This window comes from Daktulosphaira vitifoliae, unplaced genomic scaffold (assembly GCF_025091365.1).
Source record: "Daktulosphaira vitifoliae isolate Bord-2020 unplaced genomic scaffold, ASM2509136v1 Scaffold_2, whole genome shotgun sequence".
NCBI lineage: Eukaryota > Metazoa > Arthropoda > Insecta > Hemiptera > Phylloxeridae > Daktulosphaira > Daktulosphaira vitifoliae.
This window is the reverse complement of record NW_026099573.1, coordinates 40,546,750-40,569,902: the sequence shown is the minus strand read 5'-3', so window position 1 is coordinate 40,569,902 and position 23,153 is coordinate 40,546,750. Positions and strand designations below refer to the sequence as shown.

At 25.8% G+C, this 23,153-nt stretch overlaps 2 protein-coding genes across 2 annotated transcripts in view; one reads left to right on the top strand and one right to left on the bottom strand.

Moving 5' to 3' along the window:
* The window catches only part of LOC126899606 (erbin-like), a 129,853-nt gene that overhangs the window by 64,061 nt on the left and 42,639 nt on the right, over positions 1-23,153 (bottom strand). The window lies entirely within an intron of this gene.
* On the top strand, positions 11,330-20,579 carry LOC126898266 (uncharacterized; the record flags this gene model as incomplete). The annotated part of the gene is made up of 2 exons (XM_050672205.1): positions 11,330-11,763; positions 20,063-20,579. Coding segments are annotated over exons 1-2 (951 nt in total), but the record flags the coding sequence as incomplete, so codon positions are not given.

The window sequence follows — 23,153 nt, the reverse complement described above, 5'->3', positions numbered from 1 at the left end:
ATATAAATAATCGGAATAATTAAAGGTTTTAAACAAAACTGTAAGAAAAAACTTTCGTTATATATTTTATAGAATTTTTTTTTTTTTTAAATGAACGATCAAAAATAAAGTCTTTAGTTGATATAGTTGCTGATTCGTCAAAATTTATGAAATATGCCCTCCTAGAAAAATATTTTGGACCGTTTTCACCAGACATAAATATATTAACATAAAATACATTTATGTTAAATATATTGATATTTTCAAACTTTAATCAGACATGAACAAATCCATTATACTTTTAATGCTTCAAAACAGGGCTTGGGCTTTATGCATTTATAAAATTTATTTTCATCATTCCGAGTACATCAATAGATATTCTTGTTCTTTTTTCTTAATACTAAACAGTGATTATTATACTTAAAAAAATATTAGGTAAAAAAATAACAATAATAACTATTAATGTTACTTTTAAATTAATAACTTAACTTAATAAATTAATAGGTGCGATCAGAGGGAGCTCAAATCCCTCTAATTTTGTCACAGACCTCCAAAAATATGAAAATCCCTATATTATTGATTCTGATTCACATTTATGTTGAGTATTAATTTTCTAGAGAAAGAAATAACTTAAGTAACTTTTCAACCATAACAAAATAAATTTAAGAACAATAATCATGTTGAATACAAAATAAAGTTAATTTTTTGGATATTCCAATTTTGGCTGGTTATAATTATTCAACAGATGATATAGATGAAATCAGTGGATTTTGATTCGATGGGTTTTTAATTGCTTGTACACTACATATATAAGTAAGTTTATCACTTAATATCAAAAAAAAAAAAAAAAAAAGTTATTACCTATTTATAGTTTAGCAATTTAATTAAAAATAAATTATATGAATATTATATAACACAAATTTGTAATATAAAATACAAAAGGTTTGTATTTACTGAACAAATAATAAAAGAATGGTTATTATTATAATTGGTTAAAAATTGTAATTTATTGTATTTTTTGAAAAATTGATCATATTATAAAAACTTTTGATATATATTTTTAAGACTTAAAATTTTGTATTTAGATTGACATAGATTTCAATGTATTTACCATAAACGTTTTAAATTCTTTGAAGAAACAGAAGGAAAATTATACCAAGTTTTAAAAAAAATGCTTAACTATATGAAAGATCAAGGACACCAAAATTATTTTAAATATTATACTGAAGCAATAAATCTATCAGATTGTAATAAAACATTCATTGCTAGAATGCAATTAAAAATGTTCTATCTACCAATTCATAGCGTACAACTATTAGACTATTTATAAAATATAAACAGATTTTTTTATTTTAAATACAAAAAAAAGCAAATTTTTTTTTGTAATATTTTATATAATATTTTTTATTATTTGCATCAACAAGCAATAAAGTAAGAATTATTAAGGTAAGAAGATTTTAGTGAAGTACACAATAAGGGACTCCTAAAACTCATTTCAAATGATGGAATTTAAGCAAAAAATAATTTGGAACTTCCAATAAAACTTTTTGTATGAATAATAGGGATTTAATTAAATCTAAAAGAAAATTTTTAATACCATAAAATATAAGCTTTTTTATATTCTTAAATAAGAACTATTAATCTTTCAAAATAATTTAATTATTTGATTTAGAATAACTTATGGAATCTGGTGCAGTGTGTGAATTTTTCCAAACTTAATTTTATTATATCATAACAAGATTTGACATAACCTAGACAAAATTAAACCAATTAATTAACAATTTAAATAACATACATTCATAATATGATTAAGAAAAATTCATATTCTTTATAATATTTTAGAGTGATCATTTATTATGTTCTATACCTATAGTACTTATTTATTTATTAAATAGTTTAAATTTTGTAACGGTTGTTGTTATTTTATTAATATATAAATGTTATGTTTAATTTTTTATATGATGTAAACCTATTAAAAAAAGAATTATACAATGAATCTATAATCTTTAAAAATATAAATAATTAAATATAAGTGTTTTTTAAACGTTTTTCCAATTATTATTAGTTAAAATTAAATATATTTGTCATTTGCTAATATTATTTTATTGATATATTTCATACTTTATTTTATGACACAAATTATTCTTCAAGATTAAGCTTAATAAAATATGAATCCCATTAGCTAATGTGTATTGTAAGTCAATTATATTTTTACACAAAACATTATTAACGAATTTAAATAAAAAAATTATACATTTTTAATAATATTATAAATCGCCAAATGAAAAATCGGTTTTGTTAATTCAAAGACTCCTATTGTTAGATTGATAACAAATTATTTGGTCAGACTGAAAAATTATTTTATTGGGATGATCAAGTGATAATTTAATCTTGTCCTATTAATAATTACATGATCAGATTCATAAAATGTTTGTCACTGTTATGGAGTTACCTAAACTACAATAATGCTTAGGTTAATTTGACAATAATTATTGTTCGTTGTATAATAACAATAAAATTGTTGGCTTAGTTATTATATTTGTTGTTTTTATCAAGATTTTTTTCAGTGTAATTAGAAATTTAGTTTGGGAGACGTAGGGGGAATCACTCTCTCCTAGAACCAAAAATATTCTTATGGAACTGTAAGTAGTTCAAACAAATTTTATAAATACATTAAGTCCCGAGCCTTTCTTAAAAAAATCATTTAATAACACTATTCTACAAGAGTTAGAGAAAGCTAGCTTAGTACCTACGTTCAAAACAAAATCATTTTCACTTTCTGAACATTGTCATGTTTTCTTGAAAGATTTTTCTACGATTACTTGCTGTTAATAATATCTACGACAACAAAAATTTAAATGTTTCATAATCCACGATTTGATATGATAAATGGTATTCAGAACTAAATAACCTTTCACTGTATGATAAACCAATCAAAATAAATATAATAGTTTACCTATTATTAAACGGCCAAGAGTTATACTTAATACAGTTATTAATGTGTTTTAATTATTAATATTGACCATTACATTCTTTATTTCTCCTGCTTTTGATTGTCAATTACAAGAAAGTTATTATATACACCAATTTTAGTAACAAAAAAAGTTCTTTTAACTTAGTTATTATATTCATTATTTCTATTCCTTCGGCTTTAAATATTTAAAAAACTATTTATCCGCTATAATAAATAAAATAAAATACATTCTTTGAACATTTTTCAATCAATAGGAATTGTTTCTATTGAAATGAAAACTACCTTTTTACATTCATTTAATTATACTCATATTTAGATTGATTATTTATACAAAAGTTTAGACATTTAATTTCATGAAATTAAACGTATATAATCAAATAGTTATTGCAAATACACATAGCATATTAGTCGTTCTATTCTATGAGTCATGTTATTGCCGTAAGTTTTAACAAATCATAATATTAAAATTTCAAAATATAAAAGTTTGGTTGCCAAAACAAAAATGAAATTATTCAAGCCTCTGCAAATGTGTAGTTTTATATTCGGAATTTTTCCTTGTATTGAAGACAATAATCGTTTTCGTTTTCATTGGGTTGGTGTGGCTATTAAAATTATGTTTATTGTTTTTTTTTGTCTTACGTCAGTAATGATATACAGCAGAACAATAGACGTATACGAAAATTTTCAAGAATTTAAAACAATCACGTACACATCTCGAGTATTATCTGTCGAAGAATTCTATCCACACATAATTATTATATCAATAATTGCTATCACTGCTTGTCAACTACATTTTATCAGACCAGACGTCTATCGCGCCATTAATGATTGCTTCTTCAGTATGCCATGTGAAATTACAAAATGTGCTCAATATTTAACTGCATTTGTTGTTGTCGTATATGTGTTTATAGAAATCGCATTATATGTTACACTGATTATACGATGGTATTTATATTTTCTGAACACATAGAAAGTGATCCAGTCAAATTCTATTATTTATATTTAAATTAGTTTTAAGTGACATATACTGAGTAATTATTTTATCATGAACCATTTAATTAATCAATAATATTATTGATCATTTATTTTTGGGGTAGCGTTAAGTTATATGTTTTTTTCAATTCATCTATCATGAAATATTTTGTATGTTCCATCTGTTATATGAGTCTGTTATAAAGATTTATTTAAGAAAATGTATAATCGTTAACTACTTTTGGACTAGTATTTCAGAAATTATTAACAATTTAATTTAAAAATATACACTTTATCTGATTATCAAAGTCAACATTATTCAAATAAAATTATAATTATTTAATTATCAAAATTCAGAAAACATACTCCAGCGCATAAATATGATACTAGATATAATAATATTATTAATTTAAATGTACCTACGAGTAATATCGTTATCGTTATCATTAAAAGGCTATCATTTGGTTTAAAAAATTGTATAAATTGTATGAGAATGCTTAGTTGGATGAGTGGATTGACTAGAAAAGATAAGATAAGAAACGAATATATAAGTAGGGACAGGGGCGCCGAAACTATTATTTACATGGGGGTCAAAACTTTAATGACTAACACTAGGTCCCTTTGATTGTTACTAAGCTAAAAAGCAGGTTAAGCTATTTTTTTGTGAATTTTAGTGATCATATAAAATAAATTCAGTAATATATAAATTTTACTCTTAACAATACATATTATTAGCTTCGATGGAAAGCTGAGAACATATTAATTTTACCATGCATGATGATGTGTTCATTTATTTACGTAAAAGATCACAAATCGTATCTAGTTGAAGACATTACCCTAAAAAATTAAAAAATTTTCACTCGTTTCCCGTAAATGGTGAAAATTCCCTAAAAATTACAATTTTTAAAATCGGTAAATTTCGACATTTTTTTTCTAAAAATTGAACAATGAACAAATTAAAATAATTTTTTTTTATATTAAAACCTTATACATTCCCCTTTTATTTGATAGAAAATTTTTGAAAATCTGATCCTTTACCTGCCCTTAAGATGGGTTTCAAAATAGCCAAATTTTTTACAAAATTCAACTTTTTCAACTTAACTTTTGAAAATGTTCCGGGAATACTGCGCCCTTTAAACATATATCAAATTAAAGCTTATAATACGTACCATAAATTTTAAAAAAAATTGTCCCAATGACTTATCTTCTACGCGCAACCGGCTGTTGTAGTTTAAAAAAATGCTATTTTTGTGTTAAAATTTTCAACTTTAAATTGTTATTACTTTTCGAATAATGTATAAATCAACACAAATTTTTGTTTTTAAATACATTATATATACCTCTTTCATTTGACATAAAATTTTTAAATCGGGCAATTTCCTCTTATACAGCGGCGTTCTTGAAACACATGTATAAAAAGTAGAACTTTTTGCAACTTAACTTTTGAAAATGTTCCGGAAATAATGCGTCCTTTAAACATATGTTAAATTAAATCTTAAATTATGTACTATAAGATAAAAAAAAAAAAATTTCCCGACGACGATTTATGCATCATAGATACGAACGAGACGTTGTCAAATTTCCTTTCATCACAAGATGCTAAAGAAATCGAATCGACAATTGATATTTTAAAATTAAATACTGATCTCCTTCTATAGAATTTTAATGAAGAAACATGGAAATCATAATTATGATAATAACTACGAAATAATATTAATACGAATTTAAAAATTTCAAAAATGTTTATAGTGATAAAGCAAGGTTTCAAAAATTAATTTCAATGTACTTTAAAAAATTGAGACATTCAATGACGTGAATGGTTAATTTATTCAGAAACTAAAGGATTTGTATTTTGTGATCCATGCTTATTATTTGGTAGAAGTGGTGAAATGAAATTCAATGCTTATTGGTGATACTTTTCCATTATTGTCCATTGAAGCTCAAAAAGTTCAAAAAATTTATTATGATATTATAATCAACGTTTTTGCGTGGATCAAAGCCAGGAAAAAGAAATTTTCAAATTTAGTAATATTAAAAAAAAAATGTTTATTTTATATCTGTCTAAAGTTTATTACTTATTTATCTATATTGTTTATATCTCATATTTAAAAATGATATTTCGATTAAATAAAGTTATATTAAAATGATTATACTGGATCAAAATTAATGAAATTTATTTCATCAAATAGGGCGGTGCATCAAACCAGGCCTAGGCGGCAGTAAGCCGAAATCCACCACTGTGTATACTCGAAGTGTTAATTTTTATTTATTATAGAACCTATAATAAAGGGAAATGTCCCAAAAAAGTACATTTGTCTAAAATTAGACAATGTTGATATTTTTAATTTTCACTTTATATTAAAACAACTTTTTGAACACATTACAAAAATATTATAAATAGCACTTAAGACATTAATTTTTCATATTTTTTATTTAAATCCAATATTTAATCACTGTGAGGGCTTTAAGACCATATCAAAATTTTGTTCTTTTCAATTTTTGATAATGTTTTAAGAAACCTGTCTACATAATAATACAATGTACCTGAAAATGAAAAAAAAAATTATCAGAAATCTCAATTTCTGAGAGATATTGACCATTAAAACCAAAAATCATACAATATTTTATGTAATGAGTGATTTTATAGTTTTTTGCATAATATAGGAACACTTTCATAATTTTAAATTAAATTAATTTAATGTTATATACGACTAAAAAATAAAAAACGTTACAGTGACTAGTTCTTTAAGAGTAACCGAGCTCTAAGTCAAAAATCATGTAACTTTAGGTAGATAGGTTTAATTTTTTTCAAATACGCATTGAAGCTTTTTACGACAGTAATTTTAATCACTGACTTACTGAACACTCTGTATATCAATCAATACTAATTTAAAATATTGCCTCTACCTCACTACTCTGGAACCCGTCTGTACATAACTTTTTTTTTTCAATAATTAAGTGGTTCATGATATAAGAATCACTCTATATATTATAAAAAAATTTTCTAAAAATAGAAATTCTAAATTTGTTTACAACCTAAATAATAAATTAAATGAATAACTAATCAATGAAAAATTACCAATTTTGTACACTTTGATTGGGTGACCTTGTTTTTATTCTTTTATATTTATAATTAGGTATATTTAATTTTTTATTTTTAAACAATAGGCATGACATAGAAAACATGTTTGTTTGGTTTTTTGTGCCTGTGTCAAATATATTGTGTTTTACAACGGAACAGTTTTATTACATTTTGTGTTTTATTACATACATTCGTCTTAAAAAAGTAAACCAAGATATTAAGACTTTAGTTAACAAGGCAAGAGTGCCTCGTTGGAAATATTGGGTCTCTCCGGCCGCTGGAGGTCATACAAGTATTGGTATACCTGCATTCAGTGAACCCGATATAGAAAACATACGAATTGTCCACCGATCTTGTATGATGATGTATAGACATTACAACTCTATGTTTCAAATACCAATAATGATGTGCTTACTGGATTGTAGTTTCCGAACATTATTAACAGTTTATGGATTTATGTTTGAAATTACAATTGTGTTATGGGAACATAAGAATATGATCCAAGTTTTCAAAACATTCAATTATGCAGCTTATTCTGTAACACGGTTAATACGTATTTGGTATTTATGTAGATGTGAAAATTTTATAATGAATAAGGTACAATTTTCACATTATTATTTTTTTTATCCTAGATTTAATTTAAGTTTAATGTTACAACAACAATTTAACGAATGTAAGTGTCATATTCTTACAAAGTTTGTAAGGACATTATGTTCAAAGTATAAAATTGCCAAAAACTAGTCTTTTTAGTTTTGCAAGGGTTGTTTTTAAAGTATAGAGAAATTATCAATTTTATGGTCACCACAAACGGACTTCAAAGAAGGCTTAAGAGTTCTAAGTTCTCCTTTAATAAAATTAGTTTCCAAATATTTAAAAATTTAATGTGAAATATTATAGGATGTTGGAAATTAGATTTAAAATTTTAATTTTGTTCGATCTTTAAAATTTATGTACTGATTATTGCCTATATTGCTTATCGGTATTAGTTGTTCGCCGACGCTTCCTGCGTAAGGTTGCTGGATGGTGGTTTGGTGTAAAAATACATATACTTGTCAATGAATTTCGTGCGTAATATTTGTGTTTAATTAATTGAAATTATCGACTTTGAGTGGTGTTTAACAGAATTGTGTAGTTAGTATTTAATAGATTACTCTGTAATTTAATCATTTTTTCTGCATTCCTTATAATTTAGTCCATAACAAACTATCATATAAGAATATCAACTCTAAATGAGTAGAATGAAAGCAGTCTATATTAAGACATTGCTTATTTCTAAAATTAAACTAAAGCCCCAACATCAAAATGTCGTTTAAACTTTTAAGAAAACTCGAAACTCTTAAATCTTGAGACCTTTTGGTCATATAAAACATTATTGTTCTCCTTAATCTGACTTTGATGATAATATTACAGTTAAAAAAATATACACCATATTAAGAGAGTTTCTCTATCTTATACATTATATGATATGTTAGGGAAAAGTTCTAAAAAAACATTGCTTAATTATTAGTTTTTGAAGCTAGTATTTAATTATTATTAGACTCTTTTTATTTTTTATCTTAAAAAATATTATTTGGAGTATGTGTAAATCTTTAATCAACATAACGAAATGATTAATTAAATTAGTCATTTGGTTCAATTAATCATCTTAATTACAGCCCCATATCATAAACATTTACATAACGTTATGTCTCTCTGTCCCTTTTTATGTAAAAGTACATTTATACGTATGAATTACTTAAAAGTAAAAAAATTTAAACTTAAGTTACCACTTTTATAAGTTTGCTATTTAATCGATGTTTTATTATTCATTTTTACAATATCAATTAATATTAATGAACTTAAATCTAAAAATATATTTCAAAACTACGCGGTATTTACAGTGCGCTCTGTCTGATATTAATATACTTCATTTATACAAAAATTAGTCTACTGATTAACCGTTTGACTGCAGTAGTAGCTACATAATTATGTGTTCATTGTTACAAATCAATAATATGAATTCGTTAAATATTATTCTATACAGAGAATTTATGAAGAATAAAATAATTTTTTTGAAAACTTTGAAGATTTAAAATTTTTAAAAATTAGAAATATGTTGCTCAATATTTTTTTTCATTCCTTCAAGGGTAAAATACTTTATAAGGTATTTTATACAATATTTTTTACTAAAAATTTTAATTTTATTTAAAAGGAACACTTATTTTTAGTTTTATAATAGGATAGAAAAAAATGTTCAAACAATTGTCTTTTTATAATTTAATTTATGCAATGGGACCAATCATCCGTTACAGAATTTTAATACATATTTAATAGTAACTGTACCCACTATTATACTATCAAATTAAAAATATTGGTACCAAATTAAGAAAATTTAAGACATGGAGTTTTTATCTCAAAAGGAAATAAAACAAACATTTAACTATATAAAAATGTAGAATTCATTGAATTAAACATTTTTTCTCTGTACGAAAATTAAACATTTCCAATAGTTTTCAAGAAAATGAGTATCTTTGCTTAATGATTCATCACGTATATTTTACATACTCAGACTATGTAAAAATATAAATAAAATAGTGGTAAACCATTTTTGTATATTTTTATTTTAGGTTGGATTTGATAACCCAACAGCAGTTGTGCCAATTATGATATCCAATCAATGAAAAATATTAAATTTTAAAGTCTCTATATATTTTTCTATTATAAAAAGGATAAAAGTTTAGAATTTTTGCTCTCTTAAAAATTTACAGAAATAATATTTTCTTTATCAGGCCTTACTTTTTAATATTAATGAAAAAGAGTTAGACTAAAATAATAATAGATGTAAGTTATTGGTTTTACTATGATGTGGTTTTTTTTGTCTGTTACCACTTTTTCTCAGCTATCATCGAATCGATTTCTTTCAACGATATGTCAAAAGATCACAAATCGTATCTAGTCAAAGACATTACCCTCAAAAATTGATAACTTTCGACATTTATCCAATTTTTTTTCTTAAAACTGTCATAACTTTTTTAAAAATGAACGAATTAATATAATTTTTTATTATAGATGCTTGATGTCTTTACCTATCATTTGGTATATTTTTTTCATAAATTTAACCTTTTACCTGCCCACAGGGGGGGATTTAAAATGACAACTTTTTCACAAAAAGCTAATGTAATATACTTTATCATGAAAAAAAAAAATTTCGGACTATAATATTTTTTAATAATCCCTTTTTCATTCAGGATATTAATAAAGAAATAGCAGATCATGTAGCTTTTGGAATAATCCACCAATTTTTTAAAATTAAACACTATCTAAAGATTTGCATCGAAGCGTTTTTTATGATAGTGATTTTAATCAATGTCAGATATCATTATACTTGATCCAACTATGTCACGTCACCATTGTGCCGCGACCCCCCTCTGCTGGGTTTTTTATACATTATTTTGCATAATTATTCTAAAAATTTGACTTACTGTTTATTATATAAATTATTTAGTACATTACATTAACTTTTGTATAATACCGTCATAACTAATTACAATTATTGTTAATGAAAAAACAATTATAAATCAATAATAACAATTTTTTATTCTTATATATTGTTCTTATTAAAGGTTGGGTAAAAGAAGTTGAAAAAAAAATTATTATTTAATTACAATTTTATAATAATTGAATATATAACATAAAATATCGTATTATTAGAAAAATATTTCATCAATTTTAAAACTTTGAAACTTATACTTGAGCATTAATGGTCCAATGTCTTAAATATTTTATATTTAATTTTCCACAAGTATTTAAAACATAAAATTCAGGTCATTAAAACCGCCCACCTAATTCAATTCTATTTAAGCAATATATTTTAGTATTTTACTTTGTTCATTATTTAACAGTTAATAATAATATTTACTAATTTTTACTTAATATTTGAATTGGAAGTTTTAATTATTAATATAGCTCTTATATCCTTCATTTTTTTTATTGCGTCTATAACAATTGAAAAAACTGATTATACGCTGTAATCAATTATAAAAATATATGCTGTGAACAATCAGACATTAATAGAAAGTGTGTCATTTCAAAGAAAACTGATTATTAAATTATCATAAATTAATTACTTTGTAAGGGTTGAGTGCTTTTCAGTTTAGTATTTAATATCATAGTTTTCAGTGAACTTTATAATAATACTTAAATATTTAATTACATAGTCAATATATAATTTTTTATTAAAATTGAACTAATATGATAAAATGTATTAGTGTAAATTTGAACAAATTATAATGTAAAAAGATCTTATATTAATTAAAGCAAAAGTTTGTTTTCCGTAAAAAAAAATGAAACTTTTCAAGCCATTACAAGTCTGTAGTTTCATATTTGGAATTTTTCCTTGTATTGAACATAATAATCGGTTTCGTTTTCATTGGATTGGTATGGTTATCAAATTTGTATCCGCTGTTCTTATCATTATAATGTCCAAAATTATGTGGGCAAATATGCACGAACATTTTCAAAAAGGCAGGACCACGCTGTACACATACCATGTATTATCTATTCAAGAATTATATCCTCATATGGTAACCACCACAATTATTGCTAATATTGTTTGTCAACTACATTTTATAAGACCAGGCGTTTATCGTATTATTAATGATTGTTTCTTCAGTATCTCATGTGACATTTCAGGTATTTCACAATATTTGACTGCATTTACTGTTGCCATGAGCGTCATTATAGAAATTGCATTGTACATCACAATAATTATACAATGGTATTTATATAATATACATTCCAAAACCGCTTAAGCATGCGTATAAATTTAGAACAGGGATAGCAAAGCCTTAAGACGACTCACATTTTAGACTTTAAATTTTTACTTATAAATTTCTGCTAATTAGGTAAATGATTTATGAAACAATATATTCAATATTTCAAAATTTACTATACCTTGTGTTTACGAAAATAATGTAGTTTAGTTGTAAGAACTTAAACAATTTGACGAACTTATGCAATAGCTAACATTTACAGAATAATGATCGATGGTATCTTTATCTCTCAAAAAATGAGAAGCTAATTTTATTTAAGTGGCCACAATTTTTAGTTTCGATATTTTTACTGTGATAAAATTTTTATCAAATATACTAAGGACTATAAACTTTCTTTTGATATGTTTTTTTATGAAAATTCAATTAAAAACCCAATTATAGAAAGAATTTTTGAATTGGACACATTTAAAATTAATAATTTTAAAATCAATTTTTATTTATTTTCTACAATTCTAAGTAAATAAAATATACGATGTATAATAACATACTTATGACATTTTTTTATAAAAATTAACGGCTTTGATTAGAATTTTAACAAATTCGCATTGAAGCGTTTTGATAGTCATGAATGTTGATCACTGTCAAATGTCAATCCATATGTGGTCCCAACTATGCTTCGACCCCTCTGTACTAATTTTTTTTAAATATTATTTATATTTACGGGCTGAGGTGACACTAATAAGTCAACTCATGGGTGTCTAGTATATAACTGGTTTAATTAACAAAAGATACCACCAAGTAGCGATAACAATCCCGACTATAACTGGTTCAAATACATATCATCTTTTACAAAACAATAATTAAATACAAAACTAACAATAATAATAATAAAACACGATAAGTTACATATTGAAATACTCTCAATACAAATGTTTTAAGTAAGTATACAACAAAAAAAAACAATCAATGAATTAATGTTAATTTAATATGTATAGCTGTATAATAATTACTATTATTTTTATTTATTTATTTTTAAACATTTTTTTTTCTACTCTATGTAGAAAAGCTCTAAGTTAGAGTTGTTAGCTCTAAGTCTCTTAGAGCTAACTGTGCTTAATTTTATTTACATGAATTATTTTATGTTTACCTCCAACTTAATACTAACGTGATCCTAATACTTTTACTATTTTGCCAATTAACCACTTTTGATCTTTTTGATTATTTTAAATCAAATTTTATCATCCTCTACAAACTTATCTACAACAGGAGACATAACGCCTACTGTATTATTATTACACTTAATGGGTGGCTTAAGTATAGATAAACGAATTTTAGGTTCATCACTAAACATCAATTCCAATGAAGTATAACCAGTATTCGTTGACAGTGTGTTTCAATAAGAGAATAGTAACTTATCGATTTTTCTTTGAATTATTTTATTATTTTTTATCCGGCTGATTATTTTTACCTACCCTTATTTTACTGTTTGAACACCTCGTTCTGCTAACCCATTTGATTCAGGTTTGTATGGAGGTGCATGAATAATATCAATATTATTTCCTTCACAAAAATCATAAAATTTAGCTGAGCTAATAGGAAGACCATTATCGCAAACCATTGTTTTTGCAAACCCAAATCGATGAAAACAACTATTTAAAAATTCGATTACTTTACTAGCATTTGTAAGATTCATAACCCAACATTCAATCCATTTGCTATAATCATCAACTAATAACAATATTTTAACTTTATTAATTTTAAAGAAATCGATTGAACTCTTTCCCAAGCTATAATCGACTTTGGGCAACTAACATATACCTTATCATTTTTAGCTTTATCGTTTTGATTTATTTAACATTCACTATACTCTTTACTAAAACGTTCTATATCATTACATAATGTATCTCACCACACATGTGACCTAGCCAACATGTTCGTGCGTAATATACCGGGATGACCCTCGTGTAGTATATTTAACACATGCAGTTGAATGCTCTTAGGTATTACCAATCTACAACCTACAATAATGCAATCTTTATCGACCAATAACTCATTCCGTCGACGAAAATACGATAGAAGAACTTGGTCTTTTATTTTTACTGGGCAACTTGAAACAATATAATTACATACTCTTTTAATACCTCATCTTTTTTTGTTTCCTCGCCAACTTTTTATATGATAGTGGCAGTTCTTCCAAAAAAGATAAATTTTCGGATATCACTTCAGTTTTATCTGATACTGGTAACCTGGATAACGCATCCACGTGACTGATCTGTATACCTTTTTTATATTGTATTATACATCGATAACTAGATAAAATTATTGCCCATCGTTGTAACCTTAATGTTGATACTACCGGAATATTTTTTGATGGATTAAAAATTGTTTTTAATGGTTGATGATCAGTTACCAAAATAAAATCTAAACCAAACAAATATTTATGAAACTTTTTTACGCCAAAAATTATTGCTAGCGCTTCACGTTCAATTTGTGAAAATTTTTTTGACTTATGGATAGCGTGTTTGACGCAAACAATAGCGGTTTCTCTTCATTATCGATTATGTGACTAATTACTGCACCAACTCTAGAACTACTACTATTGGTGGTTAAAACTATGGGAAATTTTGGGTTAAATGGAACTAACAACTGACTATTACATAAAGCTACTTTAGCCTGGTGAAATGCTTCTTCACATTCTGTTGACCATTTCCAACTAGTATTAATTTTTGTCAATTCATATAACAAAGTTGTGGACATTGGAATGAACTTATAATAATTTATTTACCCTAAAAAAAACTTTAATTGCGCTATCTCACTAGGTTTAGGTGCGTTCATTATTGTATCTAATTTATTTTTACCTAGGTGAATACCATCTCCATCTATAATATGACCTAAAAATTCCACATAAGTAAATTAACTTTTACTCAATGTGCATTCAACCGCTGAAATACTTTGTTTACCGTTTCACGACAATTTTGTTCATTATTACCTCCGATAATGATATTGTCCAAATATACTTGTACGTTAGGAATACCTAATAATAAATTTTCCATTGTTGCTTGAAATTGCTGACGCATACCATAGCATAACCTATTATATTGATACAAGCCTTTATATGTGTTATTCGTTAACATCACTCGACTACCAGGTGCAACTTTTAGCTGCAAATAAGCATCAGATAGATGCACCATTGTAAATACTTTACAATTGCATAACTCATTGAATAGCTCATCAACTCTATGAAGTGGGTGTTTGTTCATTTTTAAAGCTGGATTTACAATAAGCTTAAATTCAACACAAATACGAGTCTTACCATTATTTTTTGGTACTACTACTATGGGTGATGCCCACTCACTTTTTACTACTTTAGAAATTATATTTTTGTGTTCTAAACGGCTTAATTCATCTTCTACTTTTGATCTAAGCGTATATGGTAATTGATATACTCTATGAAATCTTGAAACACAGTTATCTTTTAAAGTTAAATTTACTTCATACCCAATAATACTACCATCCATATTGTTACTACTAAGAATACTACGGAAAATTTCTTTTAATTTCATCAACAATTTTATTTTTATCTTCTATTCTGCTTATAAGTAACTGATTTTCTCCTTGATTTACCTCACTCGTTACATTAATGGATATTTTCCTCCAATCAGGAGAAAGTATATTTAACCAATTCCTACCTAATAAACACATTAACACTGCCATTAGTCACAATTAAATTGAGTTTTACCACTTTACCTGCCAACTCTACATCAAATAAGGATTGACCTAACACTTCTATTTCAGTATTATTAACAGAATTTAAATGTATCGGTTTCAGCTCCAGACATATTTTATTTTTTAACTTTTGCATAAACACTTTTTTGGAATAATAGTAACATACGCGCCACTATCTATTTCAAAATTTAATAAAACCCCATTAATTTTATTATTTATGACTAGGCTCACAGCTCAAAAAACTTACATTTACATTATTAATATCAGCCACCGGATTCAATAAAATTAATACATTTACCCTTTGTTTTGACTTTAAAAATTGTTGAATTTAAGGTATGACCCAAGGCCCCACATGCAAAACTTTTCCACTCTTTTGCTGGGCATGTATGATGATCATGATTTCTCCCACATCGAAAACACTGCCTGATTGACTATTACCTTGAGATGACTAATTCTGCAACTGTTGCCTGGCGTAATTTTGATTTGACGTACCACCTCGACTACTAAATTTACTAGTTTTCCCTTGGAACTTGTTTATATATTTATTAAACACCGTCGTGATATTATTTGTGTTTTTCTTAAATTCCATGTATGATTTAGTAACCGCATTAATTTGCGAATAAGACTGATTTATTTGACTAGTATGATTAACAACTAATTCAGAATTTAGGGCGAATTTTCAAACTTTAATGTCTTCTCGCCAAGTAATTTGCGTTGTATTGATTTATCATTCAGACCAACAATAAGACGATCCCGCAACGAATCGTTTAAAAAGGTGTCGAATTCACAAAAGTTTACTAAATTTTTTAAACTAACGATAAATTCCTGGATAGATTCACCTGCTCGTTGAATACGTTGATTAAATTTAGATCGTACACTCACCACTAATCGACTCGGAGAAAAAATTCCTTCAAGGATAATAATTAATTCATCATACACTTTATCACCCGGTTCGTCCGACAAACACGATACTTTCAAATGATAATACGTTTCAGGACCAATATATGCAATCAAATAATTTGCCTTATCTGCCTCTTTGACTTTTAGTACAGTTAACTGTGCTTCTAACCGGTCTAAATAATTTTTAAACGGCTCCCGCTCTTGCTTGAATGCCGAAATAAAATTTGCTATACCGACATTGATATCTGTTTTAATTTGACATTTCAAACGCAGCACACAAAAAAAATCCACTTGTCACCATTTATATTTACGGGCTAAAGTGAAACGAATAAATCAACACATGGATGTCTAGTATGCAACTGATTTAATTAACAAAAGATACCAATGTATAATATAATATATATAATATATATAAATAATATAATAAACATATAACATATAAATTATTTATTTATAAATATTTTGATGCTCAACTAAGTCCATGTATTTTAAAACTCATTTTTTTAATTTTTATTTTACCCGAGTACTACAGATTTCTTAAGTAGGAAAATTTTATTTATCAATATCAATTCTAACTAATGAAACTAGATTGGTACAAAACTTCCTTTGCTATCTCTGTACGCATGCATATGATAAAGAGTAATCCAGTCAATTAATATGATTTTAAGTAGTTAAATGATAATCATTAATATTTATAATTAGTTGAGTAATCTTTAACTAAAAAGAGAAAGTACGACACTAAGTAGTAAGTGTACAAAATTAACTAACAGCGCCGGCGGGAGGTTTTGCGAGGCCCGGGGCAGATTATTTCAAGGAGCCCTAGACATTTTTTTCGCGAAGCAAAAACAAATTTTTTTGTGACGTTTAAGTACTTATAAAACATTTTTTTCTATTTCACATAACTAATGTAAAAACATTTTTCTTAGGCATAAAATGAAACAAATTATTAAACATAAACTCTCTAAATATATATTTATTTATTTCTGTATAGATAAAATTTTCATATTAAAATAAAATATTTACATATAAAAAGTTTACGCTTTATAAAAGTTGAATAATAAAAAAAAAAAAATGAATTTTATAACATCAAAATAGTTTTTTTCTGGCATTGGTTGTAGCAAGAATGTCAGTCAGCTCATTAAAATCTAATAAGTCAGCAATTTCTTGTTCAATTGACAGAGTAGCTAGGCTTGTAAGCTTACACTGTGATAAGGTACTCCTTAAGTAGTTTTTTATTATTTTTAATTTGTTAAAATATGTTTCATATTATTTTTCGCAATTACAAAAAATATTTTAAAAACTAATTTTTTTATTAAACTTTTTTTAAGATTTTAAGATTTTTATACCGAAAACTCTTATTTTAATTCAGTAGTTACGTTCATATAGCATTTTGAAGTTTGTTAAATTTTGATTTTTTTTACAATTTTCCTATGGTATCAAATATTAGTTCATATTATGTTAAGTACAGAAGTTAACACTTATTACTTTATTTACTGATATCAGTATGCGATTTCTTTTCCATGGATAATAATAATGTTTAACAAGCTTTATACAGAAATTATTATCTCTAATCTTTATTAAAAAAATTAGAAACATTATCGTATGTAAACTATGAGTGTTCCATGGTTAACCAAGTTAAAAGTGATTAAAAGAACACCTTGATACTGATCAGTCATGTTTGCCTCATTATCATAATTTTGACCCCTACAGTTCGATATTTGTATACCAAATTCATCCAGATTGTTCAAAACGATATTTGCAAGATTTAGTTCAATAGTTGATTCAACAATTATAAAATCTAAAAAATATTCTTTTATTTTAGGTTCATTAAAATCATAATTTTCGTTCATATTTACTACGCGTTTTATTATAGATCATTGCTCTTTGCGGCTAGTATCATTGTTGAATTTCTTTTATTATTATTTTTTTTAACCTCATTAGCCATCAAGTTAATGAACTTATCCTGAATATTGTGTTCTGAGTAGTATGTATCTCTTCATTTTTAATGCGTCGTACATGTTCTATTGTAACCGAGTCAAATTTGGATAACATTTCAATCAAACCTAAAAGCTTACCATTATTTTTTGTAAATATCATATCTGATTTCCCACGAAACCCATTATTATGCTTAGCCAAGTACTGAATTATACATAAAATTCGCTAAAGCATAGCTTTCCAATGTTTTTTTTCTTTTTCTATTTGAGCCCAATGTTGTTGATCTATAGTAGTCAATGACTTTAATCTTATTTTTAAGTCAAACCATTGCTTTAAAGTTAAATTATTAGCCTTAGAACGTTCATGTTATAAAAGATTTTGCGACAAATTCTTCCAGTTGTTAACACCTTCCTTAATATTGGCTAAATTACTTTCTGATTTTCTTTGACTAAATAGTACGCAACAAAAACAAAACACTCGATCTTTTAATTTTGAGTACATAAGCCACTGGCGGTCTACAACTTCTTCATTAGGCATATTACGAGTATAATATTGTTTTGTAAAAATCTTGGATAAGATTTATTATCATTATACGGAAAGTTGTATTTAATTATTTTAATAGTTCCATATTTAACAATATCAGCCTTATATAAGTAATTCATTACTAAAATGATCTGGCCAATTTGCAGGGTCATTGAAGTCAAATATTGTACTTGTATCAATATTTTCGGATTCAGAGTTTAATTTATTTTCAGTTGAATTATTTTTTACATTTAGATCATTAACGGTATCATCTAATTGGGAAGTCAAAGCATTTTGTTCCTCGTTAATTTTGTTTAGTCAACATACATATTTATCAAAATTCCCACATTCTTTTTTTTGTAAATATTTTTTCTGTTTTTTTCTTTTTTCAGCTCCACAAATATATTTGTTTAATATATCACGGTCACGGCCAAACATTTAGATTTTGAAATGAGAAGTCGTAAAATGAAAAACAAATATCGACAATAACAATTATATAGAAATAATGTGTCTAGTGACAGTAAAATCAACTACCTACAATAAATTGCATGTGAGCGCATACAAGATAAGGAGTAATAATTTTTGTACTATAAATAAACAATAATGCAGGCAATCCAAAATTTCTCTATTGATTATTTCTTAGTATGGATATCATATTGTTAACAATATGATAACTAAACTAAATATGATAAATATGACCTACTAAAAATAATGTTGAAGTTAAAGATTAAAATACCAAAAAAAATTTATAGGAAAACGACACTTTTTATTTAATTTTAAAACAAGATTTTAGGCATACTCCGCATACAAGTCATTAAATCTCATGAAGAGGGTGGGGCCTTGGGTAGCTGTCCCTTCTGCCCTGCCCTTCCGCCGCCACGGTTAACTAATTCATATTTTGATTTTTACCTTAAAATTATTTGCCTGTGTCCAAAAGAAATACCAATTTACTAATTCCTATTAAAGAATTAATAGGTGTATCATTTATGAATTATAGTTTAATTTTTTTAGATATAGTGTGTTTCAAAACTTTGTCAATTAGTTTCTTCTCTTCTAATTCTTCAAATTTAATCAACATTTCGAATAATTATTTTACATTCTTAGACTTATTTATATGTTTAAATATTTTAGTTTAACGAAAAGTTGTCAATTTTTCATATCTTTGACTGGATAACTCTTTAATTGTCTTGGAAAATTGCTTTTTTCATTTTCAATTAATAGGTTCTCTGTTGATGAGATAATTACCTGGCTTTTTTTGCCTGTGTCAAATATATTGTGTTTTACAACGGAACAGTTTTATTACATTTTGTGTTTTATTACATACATTCGTCTTAAAAAAGTAAACCAAGATATTAAGACTTTAGTTAACAAGGCAAGAGTGCCTCGTTGGAAATATTGGGTCTCTCCGGCCGCTGGAGGTCATACAAGTATTGGTATACCTGCATTCAGTGAACCCGATATAGAAAACATACGAATTGTCCACCGATCTTGTATGATGATGTATAGACATTACAACTCTATGTTTCAAATACCAATAATGATGTGCTTACTGGATTGTAGTTTCCGAACATTATTAACAGTTTATGGATTTATGTTTGAAATTACAATTGTGTTATGGGAACATAAGAATATGATCCAAGTTTTCAAAACATTCAATTATGCAGCTTATTCTGTAACACGGTTAATACGTATTTGGTATTTATGTAGATGTGAGAATTTTATAATGAATAAGGTACAATTTTCACATTATTATTTTTTTTATCCTAGATTTAATAAATTTATTTATTTATTTGAATAAACGCCTATTAGACTCAAGTACAGGTTAATAATACAATTTATATAATAACGTAATATACAATATAATTGAGGTAGAAACCTAAAGGTAAAGGTGGGGTACATAAGATCAATAATACAAAAATAAATGAGTATAATTATAATTAATCGGGTACATTAATTATTTAAATAACGACGTTTTAGATTAAATAGATTAATAAAAAAGAAATCAAAGTTTGATGTATTACCTAATGTTAAGATTCTATTAAGTGGATTATTTTTACCATAGTTTCTGAGGTATGATTTAATATTAAATGTAGGACATGACCGTGTATTGTATTGCGGTACATGAAATGATATACGATCCAGAAAAGGAAGGCAGAAGATGATACAATTAATTACTTTAAATAAGAAGGATATGTCTGACATATTGCGACGAGCTAAAAGTAGATCAAGTTTTAGATTAATTGTAGAATTGATCTTTGTTTAAAACCTATAAAACGAATAAATATTCTTTGCACTCTTTCAAACTTTTGTATGTGAGGCCGTTGTACGATTATATAATTTTATATAATTTATTATACAATTTTAGATTTATTTCTATGGAATGACACTTTAGAGCATTTCTTTACATTTAGGTTTAGACAATTTTTTTTTCACAAAATGGAGAGCCTATTTAAATCTTCTTGTAATAAATGGCAATCTTCTATACGAGATATAGTATAATACAGTTTGAGAACATCGGCAAAAAGTTGATGTTTATAAAATTTAATATCTAATATTTAACATTTAATATTAATAAATTTAAATTTAATGTTACAACAACAATTTAACGAATGTAAGAGTCATATTCTTACAGAGTTAAATGGAATCCTAATAAACTTTGTAAAAATATGTCCATACTAAGGACATGAAAAATATCCCAAATAATTAGATATATTTTTTTATAAAAAAAATTAATTGTATGCAACAGTTTATCTCATAGCTAGATTAAAATGCTCTTTACGTGAAATTAACTTTTCAGTATATTTATATATATTTTTTTAGCTTCGATGCGAAGCTGAGAAGGTATTAATTTTACTATGATGTGTTTTTTTTTTGTGTCTGTATACACTCAATCTCAGTTCTCACTGAACCGATTTTGATGAAAAATATGTCAAAATATCACAAATCGTATCTAGTTGAAGACATTACCCTCAAAAATTGAAAAAAAATCCCTCGTTCCTCGTAAACGGGGGAAATCCCCCAAAAAATTACAAATTTAAAAATCGCTAATTTTCGATATTTTTTCATTTTTTTTTACTTAAAATTGCCATAACTTTTTTAAAAATGACCGAATCAATATAATTTTTTTTTTTATAGATACCTTAGATAATTACCTATCATTTTATATATTTTTGTGAACATTTGACCCTTTAACAGCCCAAAGGATGGGGTTTCAAAATGGTAACTTTTTTACAAAAAATTAACTTTTTCAACTTAACTTTTGAAAATGTTCCGGAAAGACTGACAATTTTATATATACCTTAAATTAAAGCTAATGTAATATACTTTAATTTGAAAAAAAAAAATTTGACCTCTGGACTTGTCTTCGTGGTGAAAACGGACATCAAAGTTAAAGAAAAACGTACGATTTCCGTGAAAAAAATCTCGATTTTATATGTTATATTATTTAATTTATATTTTATATAACTTTTGGAAAAATGTATGGATCTATATTATTATTTTTTTATAATAAATATTTATATACCCCTTTCATCTGGCACGCTTTTTTTGTAAATCGGATCATATCCCTTTAACAAGGGGGGGAAAAACTTTAAACATGTGTATTCAAACTGCGATATTTTCAATTTAATTTTTGAAAGTATTCCGGAAATACTGACACTTTTAAATATATCTTAAATTAAAGCTTATGTAATATACTTTAATGTGAAAAAAAAAAATTTGACCTCTGGATTTGTCTTCATGGTAAAAATGACTACCGTATGCAAAAATATGCTATTTTTGTGTTAAAATTCTGGGTTTTGTATTTTATTTTATTTTAAAATACCTGACAAGGGGAGTACAGATTTTCATAAATATTATATAAATTAAAATTGATATAGTATAGATAGTTAAACTTATTTAAATTTGTTTGTTTCTTTTAAGTCGAAAAAAATAACTTTGAAATTTGAACTAGCTTAAATAGCCAATTTTTTCAACAGACAGTAGCGACGTACGGTTGCCGAGTTGGTAAAACTTATGTTTTACACGCTTGGGGTACGAGGTTCCAACCCGCGTATGGCAATGAATTTTTTATATTTTTTCTTAATTCTTTTTAAGTTAGTTTGCTTTGATTTTTATTTCATTTAGATTCAATAACTTCAATAAATATCAAGGATCCCTTAATTTTAGTCGCCACTTGTAAGACGAAATTTCTTATTCGTATTAAAATTATTTTACTATATTTTAAGTTTTAGCTTCGATGCAAAGCCGAGAAGATATTTTTTTGTGACTATCATTTATTTTCTCTGCTCTAACTTGACCTACTTTTTTCAAC